At 40.3% G+C, this 21,853-nt stretch overlaps 2 protein-coding genes across 5 annotated transcripts in view; one reads left to right on the forward strand and one right to left on the reverse strand.

The window, feature by feature from the left end:
• Positions 1-1,617: 1,617 nt before the first annotated feature.
• Positions 1,618-20,198, reverse strand: LOC111262425 (protein 5NUC). Of its 4 annotated transcripts, none has more exons than XM_086969102.1 (10): positions 19,552-20,198; positions 8,934-9,202; positions 8,615-8,752; positions 7,856-8,086; positions 7,326-7,509; positions 6,661-6,864; positions 6,260-6,467; positions 3,810-4,033; positions 3,205-3,408; positions 1,618-2,753 (listed from the first exon to the last, which is right to left on the reverse strand). In XM_086969102.1, the coding sequence occupies exons 2-10, from the start codon at positions 9,150-9,152 to the stop codon at positions 2,533-2,535; spliced, it is 1,833 nt and encodes a 610-aa protein (XP_086825228.1). In that variant the 5' UTR covers positions 9,153-9,202; positions 19,552-20,198; the 3' UTR covers positions 1,618-2,532. The 4 variants fall into 4 exon arrangements, with proteins under 4 accessions (XP_086825228.1, XP_086825230.1, XP_086825227.1 ...); XM_086969104.1 differs by lacking the exon at positions 19,552-20,198 and adding an exon at positions 14,640-14,744; XM_086969101.1 differs by lacking the exon at positions 19,552-20,198 and adding an exon at positions 10,013-10,151.
• A 23-nt stretch (positions 20,199-20,221) lies between these two features.
• Positions 20,222-21,853, forward strand: part of LOC111262427 (uncharacterized) — a 27,218-nt gene continuing 25,586 nt past the window's right edge. The window contains exon 1 of the mRNA XM_086969106.1: positions 20,222-20,542. The gene's annotated coding sequence lies outside the window, so the exon portion shown is untranslated. The remainder of the gene's footprint in view (positions 20,543-21,853) is intronic.

The raw sequence follows: 21,853 nt of genomic DNA on the forward strand, positions 1-21,853 counted from the left end.
TAGGAAAAACGAGGCCGTTTTTTAGTTAGAAAACATCTTTTGTTTCGGAAACCAATGATTAGCGGTAACGTTTTTGTTCCTCGAAGGTCACAACGCTGTGGAAATTTATCTATGCCCTTTGTGAAGGCCTTACGCAAGGAGGCCTTTAGTGAAGGTACAATACACAGTGCGTGACTGATGTAAATGTTTTAAGGACTGAAGTGGTGAAGATCAGCGAAAAGGTAATTAGATGTCAATTCTTATCCCAAAGAGCAGAACGAACTCTCACAATCAGGGGGGTAAAAACCCGTCAGTCAAAACTGGCAGTTCACATCTAACGTGTTAGATAGTTATCTCTTAGATATTAAAAATGCGGCAACTGAGTAGAAAAATAGACCCTTCGTGTTCAAATCCATGCCAGTTGGAAATGCGTCTCGTCCACTCCACGAGTTATGCGCAGAACTTTAATCAACGAAAAACCCGCCTGAAGCGTATGGCCCCTATAGACGAGGTATAGTTTAATCTCTACCGTTAACCAATGAGCGACCAGACTAAGGACGACGTCGCCCTGGATAGATATAAACTTATGGGACAGTCTCGAGTAAGTTTGGACGCAAAGTGATGGCACCACTTGCAATGGACATCAGAGACGTCTGCTTATGTAAGATATTTGCCGAATGTCAAACAATAAATATAACCCGCTGTCTCGAGTAAAGAGATTCATAGACTATCGGTACGGCAATTTAAAACACGTAGTCTGTTGCGAAGCCTCCGGTTGTATGTCTAACCTTAGCTTTAGTTTGCTTAGTCTCTCGACCTAAGTGATCTGTGTGATTACGGGGTTTTCTATGCCTTATAAAGAGCAATCCCTGGACAAGCACATTCCACTATCAATGTACTTAAAAAAAAAATAGAAAAATTTTATATGGTAGGACGAATGGCTGGTGTATGGCTATTTAGAAGCTGCCAAAACGCTGGGACAAATGTGTAAAGAATAAAACGAGTACCATTAACATATTAAAAAATCACTATTCTAGCCCAATCTTATGTTGGTTAAAAGTGATTCATTTGTATGTCAGCTGGATTCGCTTGTAACAGCCGAGTATATTTATCTACAGGATATTCTGAAAATGGCTAGTGAGTGATTTAGGCCCGCGACATTTTAGGCAAATCCTAGAAAATCGTTAAAATAACTATTTTTGCTAAAACCTTAAGAAATTTTTCAAAAATCCATTTAGGCGACTTTAGCACGTTCGCTCAGACAATCTCCGAAGACTTTGTTTTCATCAACAAATTTTAGAAAAGCAAAAATAAGAAATTCACAAATTTGACGAGCTAAAAAAGAACGATCGTTAAAAAATATTCTGTGCAGCGAGGAGCCTATGAGAAAATTTCTTTGGCTGCCGATATATGCCGTGGATGGCACGACGCTCACCTGAAGACCTTCATAATCTAATCCCACACAATTCCAGCTAAGCATTAGTAAACGATTTACATTTTTAACCTGAAAAACAAACGACACTGCATGAACAAGCCTCATTTACACCAGTCCATCAGTATGAAACTGTTCGTTATAAGACTCTGATCCTAATGTTCAAAGACGTTCTTATTAACTAACAGTAAAATACATAGAGTAGATTCAGTTTTGACATCGTCTTTTGACAAATTTTATTCAGTTTCCGTAACACAGGCGTGGTAGAACACCCAGGGCCGTGCTCCGACCACTGCGACATTATGCATTATTATTTTGATCACTTTTTTATTACTTTTCTATAGATTTTCGTTCAACAACGCCTTCATCTACAGAGATGCGCTTGTCTGGGTTAGGTAGAGGGCACGATCCGAGTCGTTGTCCTTCATTTCTGCAACGAACTCTTGAAAGGTGATAACCATTGATTAGCACCGACATGACGTACGTGTGCCCGTTGTACAATTGAAATCCCTATTTTAAGTATTCACGTGACAACCCAAAGGGGATCCAAGAAAAGAAACACAAGTCACAAAATAAAAGGGTTTAGACGAATAAAGTAGAAAACAGACAAATTACAATTTATGATGACTTCGTTTAGATAATATGATAACTGTCACTGTAGTTTATCAAGATAATGGTGGAAATCATAATGATAATCTAAATTCGAATTAGAGCGATCCAGTCGAGTCGGAACACAAATTCAAGCGGAACCTCTTTTCTCTGCAATGGATTTCTGCAATGAATCCGCTATTTTTTTGCGCACTATATACCGTCACGTACAACCAAGATGGTCGGAGAAAAAATATGCGTTACAGTAATCGGCTATCAGCGATCCAATTTAAATCGATACGCCTGCAGTGGTCCGGCGTTCCCCAAAGTCTTCAATAGTACTATAACACATGTGTATGTACGCACGAGTGATAATGATCCTTTGATGTCATACGAGATATTGAAAGCTAGCGCCTTTCGATGACGCTGCAGGTCAATGAATAGATAGTTGGCGCCATGATCTCCTGACGACTAGTTCGCTGACAGTACGAAATCGGCGATAGAGAACAGCTCGCTTAACGGAGCAGCATTAACTACACCGTCATCATGTATGAGTACCGAAAGCAGACGATCAACAAGCTGACGAGTGTGAAGTGGAAAACGTGTCCTAACATCAATCGCTGTGAAACCGCTGGGCTTGTGTTACAACTGTCGCTGTCGGGGCTTGTAATGATCTGGAGGCGTCCGTCAGTCGTGGCGTACACCGGAGAATTTCGCTCGAAGTAAACCTTGGCGAGGTCCGTATCCTTGACGTCTGGGGGAGAGAAATAGATCAAATAACAAATGTAGAATCACGGCAGATCGAGCCGGAAGAGAATATCGAAACGTATCTGTTTGGGCGGGCATGCTAACGTCGATGAAAGTAAGATACGGGCCCTACCTAAGCACAATTCAAGCCTTGTCATCAAAGTGCACCTTAGGAATGCGAAAAGTTTTTGCCTAGCATTTATAAGCACCCTCGATACATGTGTACGTTCATATTTAACATTTAGGTATAGCGATTTGGGCTAACATCGAACACAAAGTAGCCACGATCGATTTAAGCGTCCTATACTACTAGACAGAATTCAATAAATGTCATTTTTTTTTTTTTATCACAGCTGTCGCGTCAAGTACCTCGTTGACAGCGGCCCCCACTGAGTTTGTTAGCTAGTGATTTAGCCCCATTCAAGCCAATGAACAAAAAGAACTTTTTCTAGACTTACCACATGTTTCGATTTTGTCACTGGGTACGTCGCTAAAGTTGTGTTTATCGCCGCCCATAGCGATATAATCGGTCATCGCTACGCGATATGTGCGCTGCGGGTCGAGCGGCTGCCATTCAGGTAAATCGCACGAATTGCATAAGATCTCTATTGAACGTACTCGTTGAAACGGTGGTTGAGTGACATCGGCAACGATGCGCGCTCCTGTAGTATTCGGATATAGAAATTAGAAAATTAATTAATGGAGCATATAGGTAGGTCGATGTTCCTTCAAGGAATGTCGGAGGAGAATCGGTGCGTGCCCTCAAAGTATTTAATAGACAACAGTTTCTAATATGGTTAGTTACTATATAGCGCAAACGGGTCCAGCCAATCGTACGACTATTCATGTACTTTTCTTTATGGGAACTTCATTTTAACGACCAATTACCAATTGTGATGTTCTAAAGTAAACACACCCTGCTAGCTGCTAAGCCCATGAGTTTATAGTTCGAAAAAAGCGTATGTCCTCATAAGAACGTTCTCTATAAATATCCCTATCAATTTATGTGTACTACATATTAGCAATTAGATAACTAAAATACGGTTAAAAAAAGTTTACTTACCTGATGCATGCAAGAAGCCCCCGTAACTTACAAGGCGTCGAATGTCGTATCTGTGTAAGCCTGTTTCGAACATCTTCTTAACTTGAACTCCAGTAAGTGGGAGGATGCAAATGGGGTTCGCGAACGGGTATACGGTGACTATGTCTCCAAAGGTTACGTTACCTTTAGAAATTGATCCCCGAATTCCACCTCCGTTTACAACCGCCATATCGATGGGATTCCATCTGTTATTCGAAGGACAAGCTTGATTTTAGAATTGGCTTACTGGCGTTATTCCTGAATCTTGGAAAAGAAACGTGGATGGTATCGAGACAGTGGACTCGATTTCGCTGTCGTATGCAGTTTTAGGCATTGGATTCACTGGCACCCGATTCGAACTAAGAGATATTCAGGATGACCACTGTCGATTACATGATTTTTCGAACTAGTATAGAAGAAGGTTATTGAGATTCTTCCTGTACACCCGGAAAAGAACCAGTTAGCCTTCACAAGCTGGTAGCGAATTGTTTCATGGTGAAGGGTCAACAGTCCGGGGTAGTTCTTATAGACAGTACCAAACGCAAACTTGAATTAGCAGTAAAACTACGAATCAACACATAAGACGCCACCGTTATAAAGATGGCCGACGGTATCAACAAATACGCATGAAATCACAAAAGATCTCGCAATGGACACCTGAAGTGTGCACCGTCAGACTGACCTTCAGTCTATAAAGGTTAGAGGAAACGTTCCTAATGGACAAATAATCAGTACAACGAAGTTTTCGATGTTTCGACATGTACCGTACGTGCCCCGCAGAATCTCCTTCACCGAATCTCCTTCCTGGAAAGCCGAGAAACTACTTTTTTGTTAGCCATCAAGTACGCGGGCAAAAGCAATCCTTGTAGATCATCATTAGCATGGGTTCATAGCGGAGGTTGACCCTGAATCGATTGTCATCGGTCGACCGATGTCATTGGTAACTGCAGACCAAGAATTAGTTAATGACTCGAAAACCCACTTTCTCGGAATAGAAACGTATGGTTCTCTGCTTCAAGTCGAGCATGTTTCTTCAAGAAACATCAAGAGAGAACCAAGTTGATTAAATGTAATCCGAGCAATAGCTCCAGCTATGAATGAAGAAAAGGAATTAGGCTTGGGATACTTGATTTAAACGGCCGCTGATCATTGGCCAACTCTGATCAAAGGAAAAAAACCAATTGAAGGCCGTTTGTTTCTTTTTCTGCCATCAGTCGGGTATAGGCTGGCATCTTGTACATCATAACCCTACCGGGACCGCAATTTTTGTTTTGTACCTTACTGATGAGATGGCATAGTCCTCGTCTACCTCACCGCGTACGCTACTTGGAGCTTCGCATCTGACGGTGCCGCCTTGTCTCGGAAAGCGAACTATTAACATGCTTCCACACGATCTACTTTTTCAAGCATTTCACTTCAGGCCAATGGCAATGAAGAGAACTTCCGTTCACCTGCGATCTAAATTTTGGATGGAAGGCTCTGTAAAGCACAACTTTTGTCTAGTAAGCCTCAAGGTTATGGCAGCCGTTCTATTTGAGACCTAAAAACATTGGATATTCCTGCGCGGAAATTTTGCAGAAGGGTTCGAAGCAATTCCGAATAAAACTCAGCACTAATTCAAAAAGGGATTTTATAGACGTCGCGTCGATGAACGCGAGACAGGAAACTTTCAGCATGGAGGTGCTGAAATTATGGCATAGATGGGATTGAACCCTTTTCGAAACACTTGGAGAGATCCCTGAGCGTTAAAAATTTAATATATATATATATATATATATATATATATATATATATATATATACAAGAAAGCTAATCTATATGAGTAAACGTAACTGAATGTCAACCGCTGAGTGGCAACAGAAACCACGAAATGTCCAATTGTGAAAATTGTTAAGACAGTTTGTTAAGAAAATTGTTAAGTACAGTAAATGAAATTAGTGAGATTTATTATATTATGAGATTTTGAACCAAAGACGAATTTCGGTAAACACCATTGAGATAGTTCATGGCATGAATATGTTAGCATATAGGAAACTAGACTGTAATGCGAAGCTCGAGCTTGTTGCCAACGATCTAGGGCTTCATCAAATAGAAAAACAGCATAAGATTAGGTTTAACGGGATCACCAGGCGTATGATGACCTACTTATAGAATATTTTAGCGGACAGAGACCGGCTAGCGAAGATTTCCCTTTAACTATTTGCATTCAGTTTACGGCAAATGAAATTGCTACTTGATTATAAAGCAGGATCCCAGGTAATCTTTACTGTGCTGACCCAAATATAAACCGCACATCATATCTCTAATCAAACTCTAAATCTTCCGGTCAATGTATTTCCCTTTTCCCCGGTCTATATTCGGCCCAATACTAGCTTCACTATAAAGCGCTCGCCTCTTTTTGACTAAATGTATTGCAATGTATTATACCGTACTTTTTCGTGTTTTGTGAAGAACTGTTGTAGTTCGCCAGAATGAAGTGCTGCATGACAGCATCAGCCAGAAGATTACTGAGAGCGCACTCACTGAAGCGGCAGTCTTCTTTATCGCCCGATAACACCACCAAACTGTAGCCCACATAGACGTTAGCTTCTGCATTAATCACGGCGCGTTTCTGTTCCAGAAACTTCTCGACTTTGGGGTCTGCCGATTTATGATTGACGTTACCAACACCGATGGAGTGATCGATTAGTTAACGCTCAGTTAAATAAACGTTATGTGACATCAAAGCTATATATAATACAACAGACCGTCACTTAAAACTATCGTGAATGCTGCTCTTGCTACTATCACTGCGCACTACCACTACAGACCTTTGCGAAACGTTGCCCCTCACCTTTACCGATGCTGCTATCGAGCAAGAGCGGAGCATTGCCCTGCCACGAACGAACTTGGCCGGTAGCCAAGTCAAAAGTTACGTTGATGTATCCGAGATATTTGCCCAGCCAGAAGTCTTGAACAACCAGTGCCCGAGTCTTGTCCTTTCGTGTTACTACCGTAGGGTACGGGCCCTTCACTGGATCATTGGTGCCTTGGTCAACTGTATAAAGAATAATATAAGACGTTAAAAAATAGTTAAATTCAAATATACGCGTTAAAAGATTGACCCGATCAGAGGAAGTTTCACTCTAGGTCCGAATCGAAAGACTCACTAGGATGATTTTCTGTCTTTCACAGAAATACATATCGCAACACATGTTGAAGCGGTTGCTGGCAGGACATTTCTTACCACTGACGTTACATTTTTTCTAGAGTGCAAGTATAACCCTCTGAGCTGGCCCAGAATAAGAATAAACACGCCGAGAAACGATCTTCTGTTTCTAGTTTCGAAAGCATTAATATCTGCTAGAAACTTTTGAACGATTCTATTAGATTAGGTTGAATCTACTATAATTTGCTAAATTATGCAAGATACCTTTTCGTCTAGCAGAATAACCCATAGATAAAAAAAAAAAAAAGTCATACAAAGCTTTCATTACGAAGCCTTCATTTGATATCTACCTGAGGACAGGTATGTGTGAGAGTGACCTCCGACAACAACACTCACAAGTGGAACCTTTTCAGCTATCTCCTGATCCTTTACGTAGCCGGAGTGACCTGTTACAATGATGATGCTGACGTTTTGCTTGCGGAGTTTTTCAGCCTCGTGCGAAATACACTCGATTTCATCCGTAAATTTAATGTCCTTACCTGGTTGTTAACGTTAGGCGGAGGATTGTAGTTGATTAGTATATTTCTAAGATAAACATTTCGGGTTTTTTGTTCGATCCTACCGTTAAGTGTTGCTTGATATGTGTTTTCTATCTATGGTTCAGTTAGTTCACCACAATGGTTTTGCTTATTTGTCTAATGGGAGTATCATTTTTATCTTAGCCTTTAGAAATCGTTTCGTGGAAACCACAACAACCGTTGTTATTAGGTACGGATCGTTTTGAGACTCTGGCGAGAAGAATCGTAGGATCTTTTAATATTTACCGAACAGACGCTCCAAACGTGTGAGCATCATGATCATGGTTTCTTGCCACTCGAACCTTACCGGGATTCGACAAGAAGACCGTGTCCGGTGTAATAAATCCAATAACGCCGATTTTTACCCCGGATCTCTCCAATACGATTGACGGCCGCGGTTGATAAGCCTTCAAGAGACGATCATTGCTAAAGTCGATATTGCAGCCAAGGATCGGAGTTGAGATGTTCGCGGCGCGTTTGAGCAGTGGCAAAACGCCAGCGGAACCGTCGTCGAACTCGTGATTACCAAGGGTCTATCAGCAGGGCCGTATCAGCAAGTCAAGCGTAAGCATAAATAAATTTCAGTTTATCTACGCATAAGGTCGTTACTGATCTGTCAAATAAGGGTCCATTTCTTGTTTGATAGATCTACTCGATTGATGTCTGCTAAAAAAAGAATACAGCAGCAAGTGCCAGCTATAGGGATTGCTGTGCAAGATGAGTGGCTACAAAGCCAAGGGTGCACACCTTACTTTCACTTACGAAAACTCTTCAGGTGCCGAAAACGGCACCCCTAGTCAAATGTCGGCCGAGAAAAATCCTTCAAGTTAAGGATCATTTGCTTAACGCTAGGATAAAGTCGTGATGTAATGCATAGGTATAGTTGCAGGATTATGGAGCACAGGATGTCTTCTGCTGAATAGCACAAATACCCATAGACTGTCGAACTGCTTCATTAATTATCTAGGCGCTGCGGATTAAAATGTTGGATAAAACAACGGCTATTAGCATTCATCCGGTCATAAAGTTCTATATATTATATATATTTATCGATGGATTACCATGGCATCGTGTCTGATAATCTCGATTGTATCAGCAATAATCTCGCCTTTGAGCATGTAGAACCACATGGTGCCTTGATAATAGTCACCTGCGTTTAGAAAGATCGTGTTCGGGTTGTTGTTCCGAATTTCATCAACCTGAAATATTCGTGACCAGGAGCCACCTCGAATTAGCACGTTTCGTTACGGAAAACAACATGAAGCCTGTTCCATTGATGGGATGACACCTATCGATCGCGTGATCTTTTAGTTTTCCACTATGTTTTTTATAGTCGGCATAGAAAAAAAGTCTAGCATTATAAAATTGAATAAACCATACCATAAATTTTTGTCTAGCAATTCCACCGTAGCATTGGTTCTGCGTTTCGTCGAGATTACATCGGCTTCCCTTTGCATCAAATTCGTCGATACGAGCGTGAACATCATTTGTGTGCAGAATGGTTAAAGTGAATTCCTTGGCAGCTACCGTCTTCAATATGGCAGCCGATAACACCAGAACCAACGAGAGCTGGCTGACATCTCGACTTAGGCCACTCATTTTGACAACGCCTTGTCAGTAGAGCCTACCAAAAAAAAATTTGGAAAAAGCTGAAAAAAAAAACAGGATAAGCTAAGTCAGTACGTTGCAGGCTGGTCTAGCATTTAAAGTGTGTGACTTTAGGTACGCGTATGACTTGTGGTACGAACGTATGAAAATGCGCGCTTCTTGTATACCTTACACGAACGTATCCATGGTGTACTGCAGAGATTGTCGCATCTAGAACCAGCCACCTCGAAGCGCGAAATTTGAATATGAACCTAACTTAATAGAAAACTGCCGTGCGATCTGATTAGACGAATTAAGCTCCATTTTGAAATTCAGCTAGGGTAACTGTAGATGTACTAACTGTACTGTAAATTATAACTTCCGGATTTCACCCGTCCTCCTAGCTTATTCCTTCAATGCGTTTGTGATTATATACCTTAGATACAACGAAAAGTATCGTTCATCTTCGTACAGTAAATTATGCATAGCTTACGGCAAGCCCTAAATAAATCCTATTCACTAACAGCAAGTGAACGGGTGGTACGTTAAAAACACATGCGCTACGTTGCAACACTGTCATAATAACGGTACAGTGTTTGTTGTAAGACACTTAAAAACAACCCTTCTAGATTCGAAACCGGGAGCTAGCAAATGTACGATTAATTTTTTCGTGTTTGAATGAACCACCAGCCACTAAAGTCTCGCTTAATTGAGACAGCGACACCGAATATAAAACTAAAGGCATTTTTTAATCTGCAAAATCTACAATGCCTAACCAAAGCATCCTCTTTTCTAGTTTCAAGAAGGGAAATATTACCATGCAACATAAAACGACACCAGCTAAAAGACAATATAAGCCAAGACTGGGATACCTCACGAGAGAAGCACAAACACACAAAAGCTAACGGACGCAGTCTTTGTTAACCGATAGCTTCGACAATACGCATCCGTTTCATTAGAGAACTTTCGGAATACGTATCCCGTCACTGTAAAATCGCTAATGAGGGTAACTCGGAAGGTAAAAACAGAGTTATGTGAAAAAAAAAAACAATGGTCAACAAAGCCGTAAAAAGCTATTGTAAATTCGATTTTGTTGCTGATAAGGCCGAACTCTCTAACAAAGAGATTAACAACTGGCGATAATCTTGAAACTGTGAAACCTGTTCTACGTGTCCGGCTGGACCTGCAGCAAATACTGGAGGCCCACGATCATTCCCTACGCATAGATATCAGGACCAGTTTAGATTCAATTTCATTGATGTTACACCAATATATACGTTGAATCAGGAGCACACCAGTATCGTCATGACCATAATTTTTCTGCAAAATTTAATAGTAATCATGTATTACGAAGGCAACGGTAACAAGATCGTTTATCTCATTTAGTCGTGAGTATAACGAATCACTGATTCTTTGATGTGAGGTTTAACACGGGAACATTCCTTTTAAAACCAATATTCGAGTACTTCAATTATCAATAATTAACTATCCGCTTTCCTTAATTAACTAAGGAAACTGTAAAAATCGAGAATCTAGTTCCTATTCCAACCCTTTGGCCGTCAAATAGTAATTAATTATACTATGAAATACTTTCGGACGTATCGGACAGGGACTGAAGCGAAAATGCTAACACTCGAGGGAAGTCTGACCTATAAAAATTGATTATAAAATATATCTTTTGTGGTGCGTGCTTGTATCGATGTGAGGCTGCGTAGGCATATGCTACTTCGAAACCAGCAAGACCTTTAACATCAACCTTTGATTGAGCATATGATCATGAGATTATACCGCCCATGAGAGCAGCCCCAAGATAGAAGCAAAAACGACCAATAGTTTTTTTTTGTGACTACGTTCAGCACTGTTCACACATTCAAAAGCTTCCTTAAAAATGCTCACGCTGTTTACGGCCCTTAACGCTTATTCGGGCTTTGTAGATAAAATTTTCTGGGGCAGAATTGTAACAATTCTGCCCCAGAAAATGCTTTCGACCTAAACGATAGATAGCGTCTTTTTGGCGAAGTCATTCTCCCAATGAAACTTTAGAACAATTCGAAATAACCGTAAATCTGAAACCATCTTCCCAGTTTTACCTGAGCTCACTGTCGTATCTAGCCAATAATTAACATTTAAGTTATATATGATTGGATGTAATAAGAGGAGTAATATTTATTATGCACGACGTCCATTACTAGTTATTCGATGTAATTTATATTCGGAGAAAAAAAATTCTGCCAAATTTACGCCGTTTATTTGAATTTTGTCCGCATCGGAGATGAACTTCCACCTGAACTAACCGAAAATATCGGCAATAAAATACCATTGTATCGCGTGTGTATTGTGTCTCACCGAAACGATCGCATAGGTAACATTTCAGCTCAGAATCGATGGCGTAAGGCTACTTTGATCGAGGTTTCAATACTGTTTGCCTAACATTTATTAACGTAATTAATACAGATGCTTGAATGTTGGCAACGCCTCGTCACGAAACAGCAGAGGCCTTAATGAGTGTTACCTTACAGTTGTCCTAGTATTTAGTACGCTCTTGGTATGGTTTAGAGGTTGCCTGAGAATGTTTTATTAGCACCTTCCCATACCAAGTTAACATTAAGGTTCGATATCCCCTTGGTATTGATTGAGAAAGGGCCACGAGCCAACTGACCTCTAGCACAGACACTGCTGGAGAGGAGACACGCTATTCATCGTAAAGTTACACCTAAATTGATGCCAAATAAAGAGGAACAAAAAGAAATAGAATTGTTCTCAAAACCTCTCAACAGGAAAGGAAGCGCGGCTAATGAACGAGGTATATAGCTGCGAGCTTCAGTACTTCGCGGCACCGCATTTCGCAGGGATAATTGCCTCCTTTCTTTGAGGCATAGATGCAGTTTTCCCTTTCTTAGCTAGAGTAACTAGATTTTTCCATGAAGATCTCGAATATTTGTTATTTCTTGTCCTTCCCGGGTCTGTCCTTTTGATTCCTTTACAATTTTTTCAGGCTTTCTTTACGGAATTAAGAATTGACACCAGACTACGCATTCATTCGAACGCTAGTGGCAGCGAGTGACCTGGAAATACTTCCAGCTCGCTGACATCATGAGGGCATTATCATCGTCACAGAGGTAGTATCTTGATCTCGATAATCTCTTGATGTTCCTGCTGCACTAGCGCTACCCTAACAAAATGCATCATCCCAATGTCTTTTCCAGATATCATAGGTTATGATGTAACCTTTTTATGTAACTTTTGATGGACGTTTGATTTTCGGTATGACGCAACTTGCATTGGCCAATACGCCTAAGGACATGATAAATGCTTTCCTTTTTCTTTCTCAGTATCTCGAAACGAGAATCGTATGAAAAACGACACCCTCTCTCTATTTTCAACGGCCCAGCTCTCGACTGGGATTGTCTGACTTGACAACTAGCTTGTTTCATTCGAGAATTCAACTGAGGTTTCTTTACAGGATTGCTGCCTTCAAATCCAGCCTCTTTAGCTCAACCTTGCCTGGAAGACAGACGAGATGAAACTATCTTTTTGGTGTTCATAAATAATCACACGATTGTTCTGCTTTGTACTACCCTTTTTCGATTGATAATACAGATTATACCCAATAGTAAGAGATTTCCTTCAATTTTTAAGCAACATTGCCAATTGTACACCACTAAACATAAAACATTTCAGCAATCCTGCGTTATTTGCGCACATTTGTTTTATGACACAATCTGTTAATTAGTGTTTTCTGCCCTTTGGTAATATCTCTACCTCTTCTCGTTTCGATCCTTAACGTACAGAAACACATAAGCACACAGAAAATCACCAACGTTTCAATGACCTAGACTAACTAAAACTCCACCACTTACTACTTCGACGCTGATACGCGTCACGTTAGATGAAACGTGCCCGTTGTACGTAGTACGAGATAAAATATAATTGCTGGACTCACTGAGGCGCCGTCACAACAAGACGCCTGCGATCGCTGAGATACGATGTATCACTCTTCGAGATTTATCGTTTGTTAGAACGTAGACCGAATATGTCTTGCTCGACATGTAAGGCACGAGTGTTAAATATGATAGTGCCGAAATCACTTTGAGAATATCTCTTCAGTGCTGCACAATTGACTTTAAAAATTCAAGCTGCCTGCTTGACTGAATTTATTTGAATTGTGTTTGTACCCTGCAGGCCACCTCTGCGTACGCATTCCTCTGTCTCGACCTCCATTTTAAAAGGCCTATCTATTCGTTTTACTATTGACTCGTATGCGTCAATACGAGAAACCTTTAGTGGTCATAATACACATGGATGTCCGGTACTCTCTCAGGGGTGTAGAAACTATGGTCTGCGCATAAAGCTTAATTTCGTTTCTCGTTTACTTCCCCACTGTCGCCCATTAAGAAAATTTTTATGAAATACACATTTAGTGTATTCCTTTAACCTGCTATTAACATATGAGAAAGGTTCCGGACTTCGTACCGTCCTAGTTAAACACTTCTGCTTCATACGACTGATGGCCTGTCCCTAATACAAACCTACTACTACTTATCATTTGCTACTTATCTATCGACATACACTTGTCGCAATCGACGTCCAAAAAATTTACTGTTAGCATTTCTTCCGCTTGCATAATGGCTATTGACACACTTTTTGCCTCCAGCTTGATTCTAGATAAAACTATTACATGAGGAAATGTGCGACGTGGTCATAACGAGAAAGGCTGCAAAAAGGGCTTTTGTCCAGAGTTCGGAAAGCCGTCGCTGCCTCTCCCACTGCTAACCTCGTTTTTAAGAACCCCAGATGATCCTTCACGAAACATCCTCATTACCACACGTCACTCAAGCCCTTCCGTTTTAATCTATCATCGCTGCCTTTGTTAATTTATGCCACGTTGACAAAGCCATGTTTTTAGCCTATATTTTTTGTCTCTCTGATAGTATTGACCCCACACGTCTATGCGATGATAATTTATACCCATTACGCAAAACGGGGTGGGGCAGAAGTCCCTTGATAGTTGAGAAAATTGCACATGACAGCCTAGTAGCACGGGACTAAAATTTAGCACAAATAAATGTAATGTGAGACGACCTTTGCCCTAATATATATATGCGTATATGTTTGTGTATCTATCGATATAACGATCCTGGCAAAGGGATTTTTCCTAATTGTAGATATTCTCCATCCAAAGGCGCTTTTCTATGATGAAACGATTGCGAGAGCCTTTTTCACTTTCGATGAGTTTAGAAGCTTATACTCGAAACACCTTTTCATTCATACCACGTGCCATAACTCCACTAACCTCCCACTTTTAATATGATTTTAATTTGGTCACTTTTATGGGTCACTATTTTAAAAAAAAAGTAAGCTTCTTATCAGTGTTGACCTGCATCACACAGGCACACCATTGTAAGTAATATTTCAACCAGGTTTGAAGTACTACCAAAATCAGGCCCGTACCAAGGCCCAGACACTCGAAGTCTAAGGTTACGCGGACGAGAGTATTACCATAGCAGACGAAGATCTTTTTGAAACGTAGTTGAGGCTTTTAAAGAGGTTAACCACTAATACGTTTCAATCAAACTACAGTCCCTAGATTTCACTTGCTTCTAACTTATTTTGTTTCATCAGCGCAAACACAGCTGAACGCTACCACCGCAACATCTCTCAACGTTTACTTCTACAGCTGAAATCTCGTTTTTTTTCATTCTATTACGAGTTTACTAGTTTACCAAACGCACCCATGAAAGGTTCAGTCTAACCTCATTTGACCCTGCGGGACAATTGTTTTATGGAGTGGCCAACGGTGATACTGTGCATAAAACACGAAACATTCCTGGGTTAATGACTTAAGTAGCGAAAGACGCTCGTAATTCTTTTCTGGTCGTTCCATCGATCATCGCCCGTCTATGAAAGGTTTTCTTAAATCTAGATAATTCACTCACTCAGTGGTTATGTCATTGGGTAACTGTAAAGAGTCGCTCAATCGACGAATGACTATCTTTATCAGCCACATGACCATGATTATATTTATAGAGGCTGGCTAAGCCTCGACCGCTCTTATCTTCTCACATCTCACAGCAACAGTAAATGCATCATGTCCATGATATAAGCTTTAGGCTGGGGATCGTTTTTGGTCAGTGGTTTTGTAAGGCGCTGGACCTGATGCCGTTCGAAGCTATCCTTAGCGGTAGAGTTTTCATCTAAGCAGAGGAGAACATAACAGATTCAGAGCCGGGCCTAGCAATGCTTAACTAAGCCATTATCGGGCTATTAAGAACTCGAAACATTTATTTAAGCCTGCCAACACAAGTCCATCATTTTCTCATACTGGTGGAAAATCTACGAGATTTGAGTTTTTTTTTTTTTTTTTACTCACACCAGCACTGCTTTTGCCTACTCTGCTGATGTTTCTGTGTATAGCCAATCACGTCTGTCCAGCTATCTCTACGTCACTCGCGCGTAAGCTCTGCTCGCCGATGTCGACTCATCATTACGATCGTTAGCGCTCTACGCAGCTGACGACTTAACTGGGACATTCGATTAATCTCCATTGCTAAACTCATTTTCTGCCTATCGTTCCTATCGATTTGCCCTTCTCGTTGTTGCCTCCTTTGAATTCTGGCTGTTGACACACCCTGTTAATCTCATCGCAGTTCGGACTCTTCCTTCGTCTACATTAGCCCTCTAGCGCTATCTTCCTCGTAACAGCCGATAGATTTATGGATTTATATATATATATATATATATATATATATATATATATAGACGGTTTCCATCTGCGAGAAGTCCAAGCAGCTTCCAATCCAACAGCAGCAGCAGCAGCAGTACATACGTATCAATACTACCGTTGGTTGTAAATATATCTTCCGCATTGGACGCAGCAGGTGGGTATTTCTCTCCTCGCAGACCGACATGTCCGATGATCATGCTCTTTAAAACGTGAATTTTTTGTGCATGATCCGAAGAAGTTTTATTCCTCTGGAAGAAGATTTCCCTTCTTCACTTTTAATCCAATTTTTTTTAAAGCGGTCATCTTTGTAGAGGCAGCGTAGGTGCAAGGCGTAAGTTGTAAACTAATTCTAATAAGCATAATTATTCTAGTTGCTGTAACAACTACTATTTTCCAGGTTTTGACAGTACGAGATTTCCATAATCTCAACCTGCTTGGAAGATGTCGACGATAGAGAGTAGAGTAGAGTATGGTATAGAAGTACTAGATAGGCTTAGCGCGTTCTTTTTTTTTTCACGCAACAAATTAAAATTCGCAATACATTTTGATCTACTTGTCAAATGCCAACCTTTCTATTTAGCCTCAAAAGGCCGACTTGGTAATCATCCTATACACAGTATTCTGGAGGCAAAAACACCGAGTAGGATCCGTAGACGTTTCTAAAAATATATAGATTAATATATTTAGTTAATTTAGCCATGGCATTTATTTATGACCACTTAAAATTGTTCTATTTGTGCGAAACAGTTAAGCACTGTCTTAAAAACGGTGCAAGCATCGTTCAACTATCTAAATGGCCATGTTAAAACGTGGCCATTTAGATTCGCCGATATGACCTTTGACGAGTGCTATAAAGAAGCACAGCGAAGAAGCCTCAAGCGATCCCAATTTGCCCCCCAGTGATCATACAGTTGGACACATAGTTACCTGTGGCCCAGAAAAAATGTACGTTTTTTTATTTTTTGCGCTTGATCAGGGAACGGATAGATGTTCGCCTGAACACTTATCTTGTCATATAAACAAGATAATCTCACGCTAATAGAAGTGTTTCGTGAGTGGCATAACAGCTCAATGACAAATAATCCAATTAAACCGCCTTAGTGTAGATTTCATAATTTTAGTTTGCTTTCAAGGGGGCTCCCCCCAACAAATTGTAGGCAATATCACCAATACAATAAGGCGTTCTCAGTTTAGTAATCATCGCCTGCGGCAAGGTGAACCACCAACACAGCTGCTATTGATATGAATCTAACGGGTCTATTGTGAGATAATAAAACAGTGAGACGGTTATAGCCGGTCATAACACAGTTTATTATAATTATATCCTTTCAGAACCTATGTGTTCTGAAACGGGGTCGGCATTCGAGCGTTTTCAGTAATAGAAAATAGATTCTAGTCAGAGATAGGACCTAAATAAATAATACAGGAACCAAATCATCATCATCATCGTTATGACAATACTGACTTGAATTGGAGACGCTTGATGCGCTGGCGTTAGTTTATCGTCGACTTAGGTCTGTTCTCGGTGATCCCGTACCTTCTGCGCCTATTTAAGGTCGATTCTACGCAGACGGAAAATTATAATATGAGAACGTATCTGATAGAACAGTATACACTCATACAGTTCACTGCAACGTAGTACTTTCATGGGCATATACGCTGCACAGTCTGTATAAACAGCATATAGGTATACGTAGTTGATATTAACAAAAATGTCCACCATCGTTCTTCAATAAGTTTAACTATCAATAACGGGCGATTCAACAAAAGGGCTTTGATAGGGCAGCTTTTACGCTGTGAACCTTCGCAATGCTTCAGACGGGGACAAGCGGCGACTGTAAACAGATTTATCAAAGCCATGAATACGTTTGTACCTATTGATTGCACTAGACATTTACGCTCTGATTTGGGTGGCTCCCGACCAGACCCCCTGTATCTATTAGCCCTACAGTCTGTTAGTTACAACATTTCTTCGTGTCATGCCAATTGTTACCACGATACCGTTATCATTACCAAGTCATTCTGTTATTTCTGCCACAAAGGAAACACTACTCTGTTATAATTGAATAAATACTATAACAGCAAATTGTCACCTTGAGCGAGGCTCAGGCCAGTTGATCAGTGGCATTATAAAATGTAATATTAGTTTGTTTACCGTTACATAGAAATTAAACAGCCCCATGGGTTTTATGTGACCGTTATGACTCTTCGAATTTCAGTGGAAGCTAACGGATGTTTAACACAGTCCTCAGTTTAATAGATAGATGTTGAAACGCAATCCTCAAACGCTATCGTGATTCGTTGTATAGTAAAGCGACCAGAAAAAAACGCTTTGACGTTTCCAGACAGGCAAATATTTGCCCCTACATAATTTATTTTGGGCCTTTTTCAGAATAAGCCCCAAAAATTAATTTAGTCCTTTCGATAATAATCCGATTCTCTAATAGCAATAGCCGATCTGTGCTAACCATTCGAAATGAACGCTGAGGGTGCTTTCACTGTGCACCTTCGATACATTGTAACCAATATCCACTATGCGAGGAGTAACATGAGGTGTTCTATCTGCACGTAATTGCGTATGCAAAAGTTGTACGTCAATAATGATAATTTTAATTGCAACCACGTGATACTACTTTCTCTACAACGTGTGAAAATAGAGACAGAGTAGAATCATTGTTACGTCAATCAGTCGTCTAGCTACACTGCTGTCCCTACGCCAGCAATCTATTCATACGCTGAAGTAACTTACTGCCGTATTAAAAGTTACGATATTTATAGCCGGTAGTCGGCATGCTGACTACCCATCGTTCCCTTTAAAGTCAGTGAAAAGTTAGCCGTTACGAGCCTCACGTATCATTTCAAGTAATTGAACTGTAGTCTATTTTGTCGCAGCGTGCAAACGGAATATAAGCGTACGCCGTACGGGAATCTATGGGAACAGACAACGGACGTGCGATTAGTGAGCAGCTTCGGTATCGCTTATAATCAGCGGGCAGTTAATTTTTTTCCTCTCTCGATATAAGAAACACTAACTTTTAGTTCTTACACCAAGATAGTTTCTACAGTAATATTAATAATAGTCGATCTATCAGGGTGGCCCAATGGGGCCTTTTTCGACGCCCGTTTGCTTTCATTGATTGCAGAATTCGCGCGTAGAAATTTATTTATTGAGCTAATTATTCCGAGTCATAACAAAATAGCATTGCTTAATTGAGGTCGCAGTTGAGGATTGTTCACTACCGACATCAGAATATGTAAGGATATGTAGACCAGCTGTTCAATGTTTAGCGTTCGTGCTGAGTAACGCTTGGTGCAAAGACATTGGGCTATTAAAAAGAAAATTTAAATACTAGCTGGACGTATTGCAAGATCTGTCGCTTTTCTTCTCCGATAGATGTCGCTTCAGCAGCTCACCATCTTGGCAGTAGTCACATTCTTTATTCAACAGTAATTACTTTAAAGGCAGCTTACTTTGTCTTGAATTTTCCAAAATATTATAGTATACGCTTTTCAAGATAACTCTGTTACCTTAAAGTGTATGTAGGTTAGAGGGCTAGGAATCATATATGTAGTTATCTTGGGTCTGCTTGTCGCAATAGTCCGTATAACAAAAAAAAGCATTTTTGCTCAAGCAGTAATCAACTCAAGAAAGTCCTATTATATAAAGAAGAAAAAAAAAGACCTTACCGTTTATCGTGTTAGGATCGGCGATCGTCTAGGAGAAGTACACCATATTCAACCCCGGTATCCGAGCAGATGATCGTTTACCATAGAGATATTATTGTTAACGATCCGAAAATCATTGAGATTGTCTACGTCGTAGAGTTTCTGTACCGGAGTCACTCATACATTTAGTTGTACTCTAGACTGTACACATTGTACCTTCACTCTTATTCCAAGAACGATTTATGTTCTTGCCAAATAACAATAATGATCAAAAAATTAGTCTTGCGTCATTTCGCTACGCGTTTTTTTGGTTTCTAAAGTCGTCCTACTCTCCTATGTAAAACGTAGAAAATTCACAGGGCGTCAGATCCGCGCACCTTTGTTCAGAGCTCCTCTAGTAACCAGTAAGCACTACGTATTCAGCCAAGACTTCTCACAATTTAATACAAATCAAGACGCCCTTTCAGTCACAGTGTCTAAATTTGAACTCGCCGTAGTCGAACACTTACACAAAACCATGTATCACGTTTGTTAACATTATGTATCCACTGGGAAAGCACGCTCTAGTATATGTGATCGTAGGAAAACTTTCTCCCAGTACACAGTCTACGAAAAAATCCTAACATAAAGATATAGTCGTTCGTTAATCAACAGAATTGTACCAAAATATATTGGTACGGTTCGTCCTTACCAGCGGCACGAGATGGTTCGAATAAGCCTTTCTCTTGCTGGATCAGTCGAGGCGGCATAGGGTCGCCTGGTGCACCGCACTTATAACAGCTCGGAAGCTTTTCGGCAACATGGTGCCACTGGGATCGCTATACCGACGCTTCGAATCGGTGTGCCAATGCGCCGTAAAGGCCACAATGAATGGCGAACTGCCACAGCGTAGACCCCTTCGGTAGACAGGAATGGAGAGGGGATCAGTGCAGTCGTTGGATTGTTCAAATAAAGAAGGGGCGGAGCTGCTGTGTTAGCGACTATTCGGTAACGGATGCGGGACTACGTAGGCGTGAGTAGAATTTTGTCTACTGTTGATGATCGACGCTTAATAGCGTGGTCGTAATAATATACATTTTTTGATACATTCTGTTGATCCACTAGTGCCTGTAGTGCGTTAAAACTTTGAACTTTGAAGTTTTTTTTTCAGTACGAACAGCCACGGGCTACGTGCTGTCGATTTCATGGCTTCGTAGTTCTAGCCGGTTAGAGACATTTGCTAAGGGGACTCTAGTTTGACACCAGGTGTTGATACGGTTTTTGCCGTATTGGAGTCAGCTGTCTAGAGTCAGGAGAAAGTTTTTACTTATTTTATTTTTAGTATTTACTGTAAAATTATTTATATAGATCATTTTATTTAAGGTAATTAATGGGTGATTTATTGGCCAGCTGTTAGAACAGTTCTGAGTTCATGTTCAGTTCTTTTTGTTTGTAGATTGAGTCCACCAATGGAATATTTTTCAGACCTTTCATATTTGACATCTCACGTGACTTAGCGATCCAATGCGAACTTTTCTTTATGATTTGTGCTAGCTAAAAGTGTTCTACAAGATTTTAGGCAACGTCCCTTTCATCCTAAAATCGCCTAATATTTACATCACTGTATATCTGTACGTATTCTAAGAGCGAATCTTCTTGGGACGGTTTGGGTCATGTTTAGGTACCAAACTGTTCGAAAAATTTGACGGATGCCAACAGACTCTGCTCTAGAGTAAATCCAAGTGTAAGTAATAGAAAATGCATCCCCTCACCGACAAAATACACCAAAACAAACAAAATGTCAAAATCAGTAACCTTAAGTAAATGCGTATTCAAATAAGTACAATGTCTCCTTTGTTCTATTGTTAAATATCTTCAAAATGAACTCATAGATGTTTCATGTTATAGCACACTGTAGAGGTTCGTATATATTTAATTAATGCTAAGGTCTCAGACGGTGCTGTTCTACTGTAAAGTACTGTGCTATTTACAAATTATCTCGCAAGAACAAGATCACCTATAATGGAAATGCGTTATACCCCAATAGCCTGGAAACCATGTGAAGTGCCAAAGACATTAAACACTGAATAGGAACGTGATTCCACAACCTAAGCATTATCGGATATAACGGTTTAAAGCCATCGATAAGCGGGTGATGGTCAGCTTTCAATCTGTAGCTGGGCGCTCCAATCAGGGTCAACAAACGTTTATCCCAAGCAGTATTTTCTCTGACAGAACTATAATAATTGCCTTGGAAAATGTTATTTTGTGTTTGTTTTTAGATAAACTGTATGTTTGTAGTTTGCGGACCTGAATCGTGACCTTTTCTTGGTTAAATTATATA

Source organism: Varroa jacobsoni, unplaced genomic scaffold (assembly GCF_002532875.2).
Source record: "Varroa jacobsoni isolate VJ856 unplaced genomic scaffold, vjacob_1.0 scaffold_663, whole genome shotgun sequence".
NCBI classification, from domain to species: Eukaryota; Metazoa; Arthropoda; class Arachnida; order Mesostigmata; family Varroidae; genus Varroa; species Varroa jacobsoni.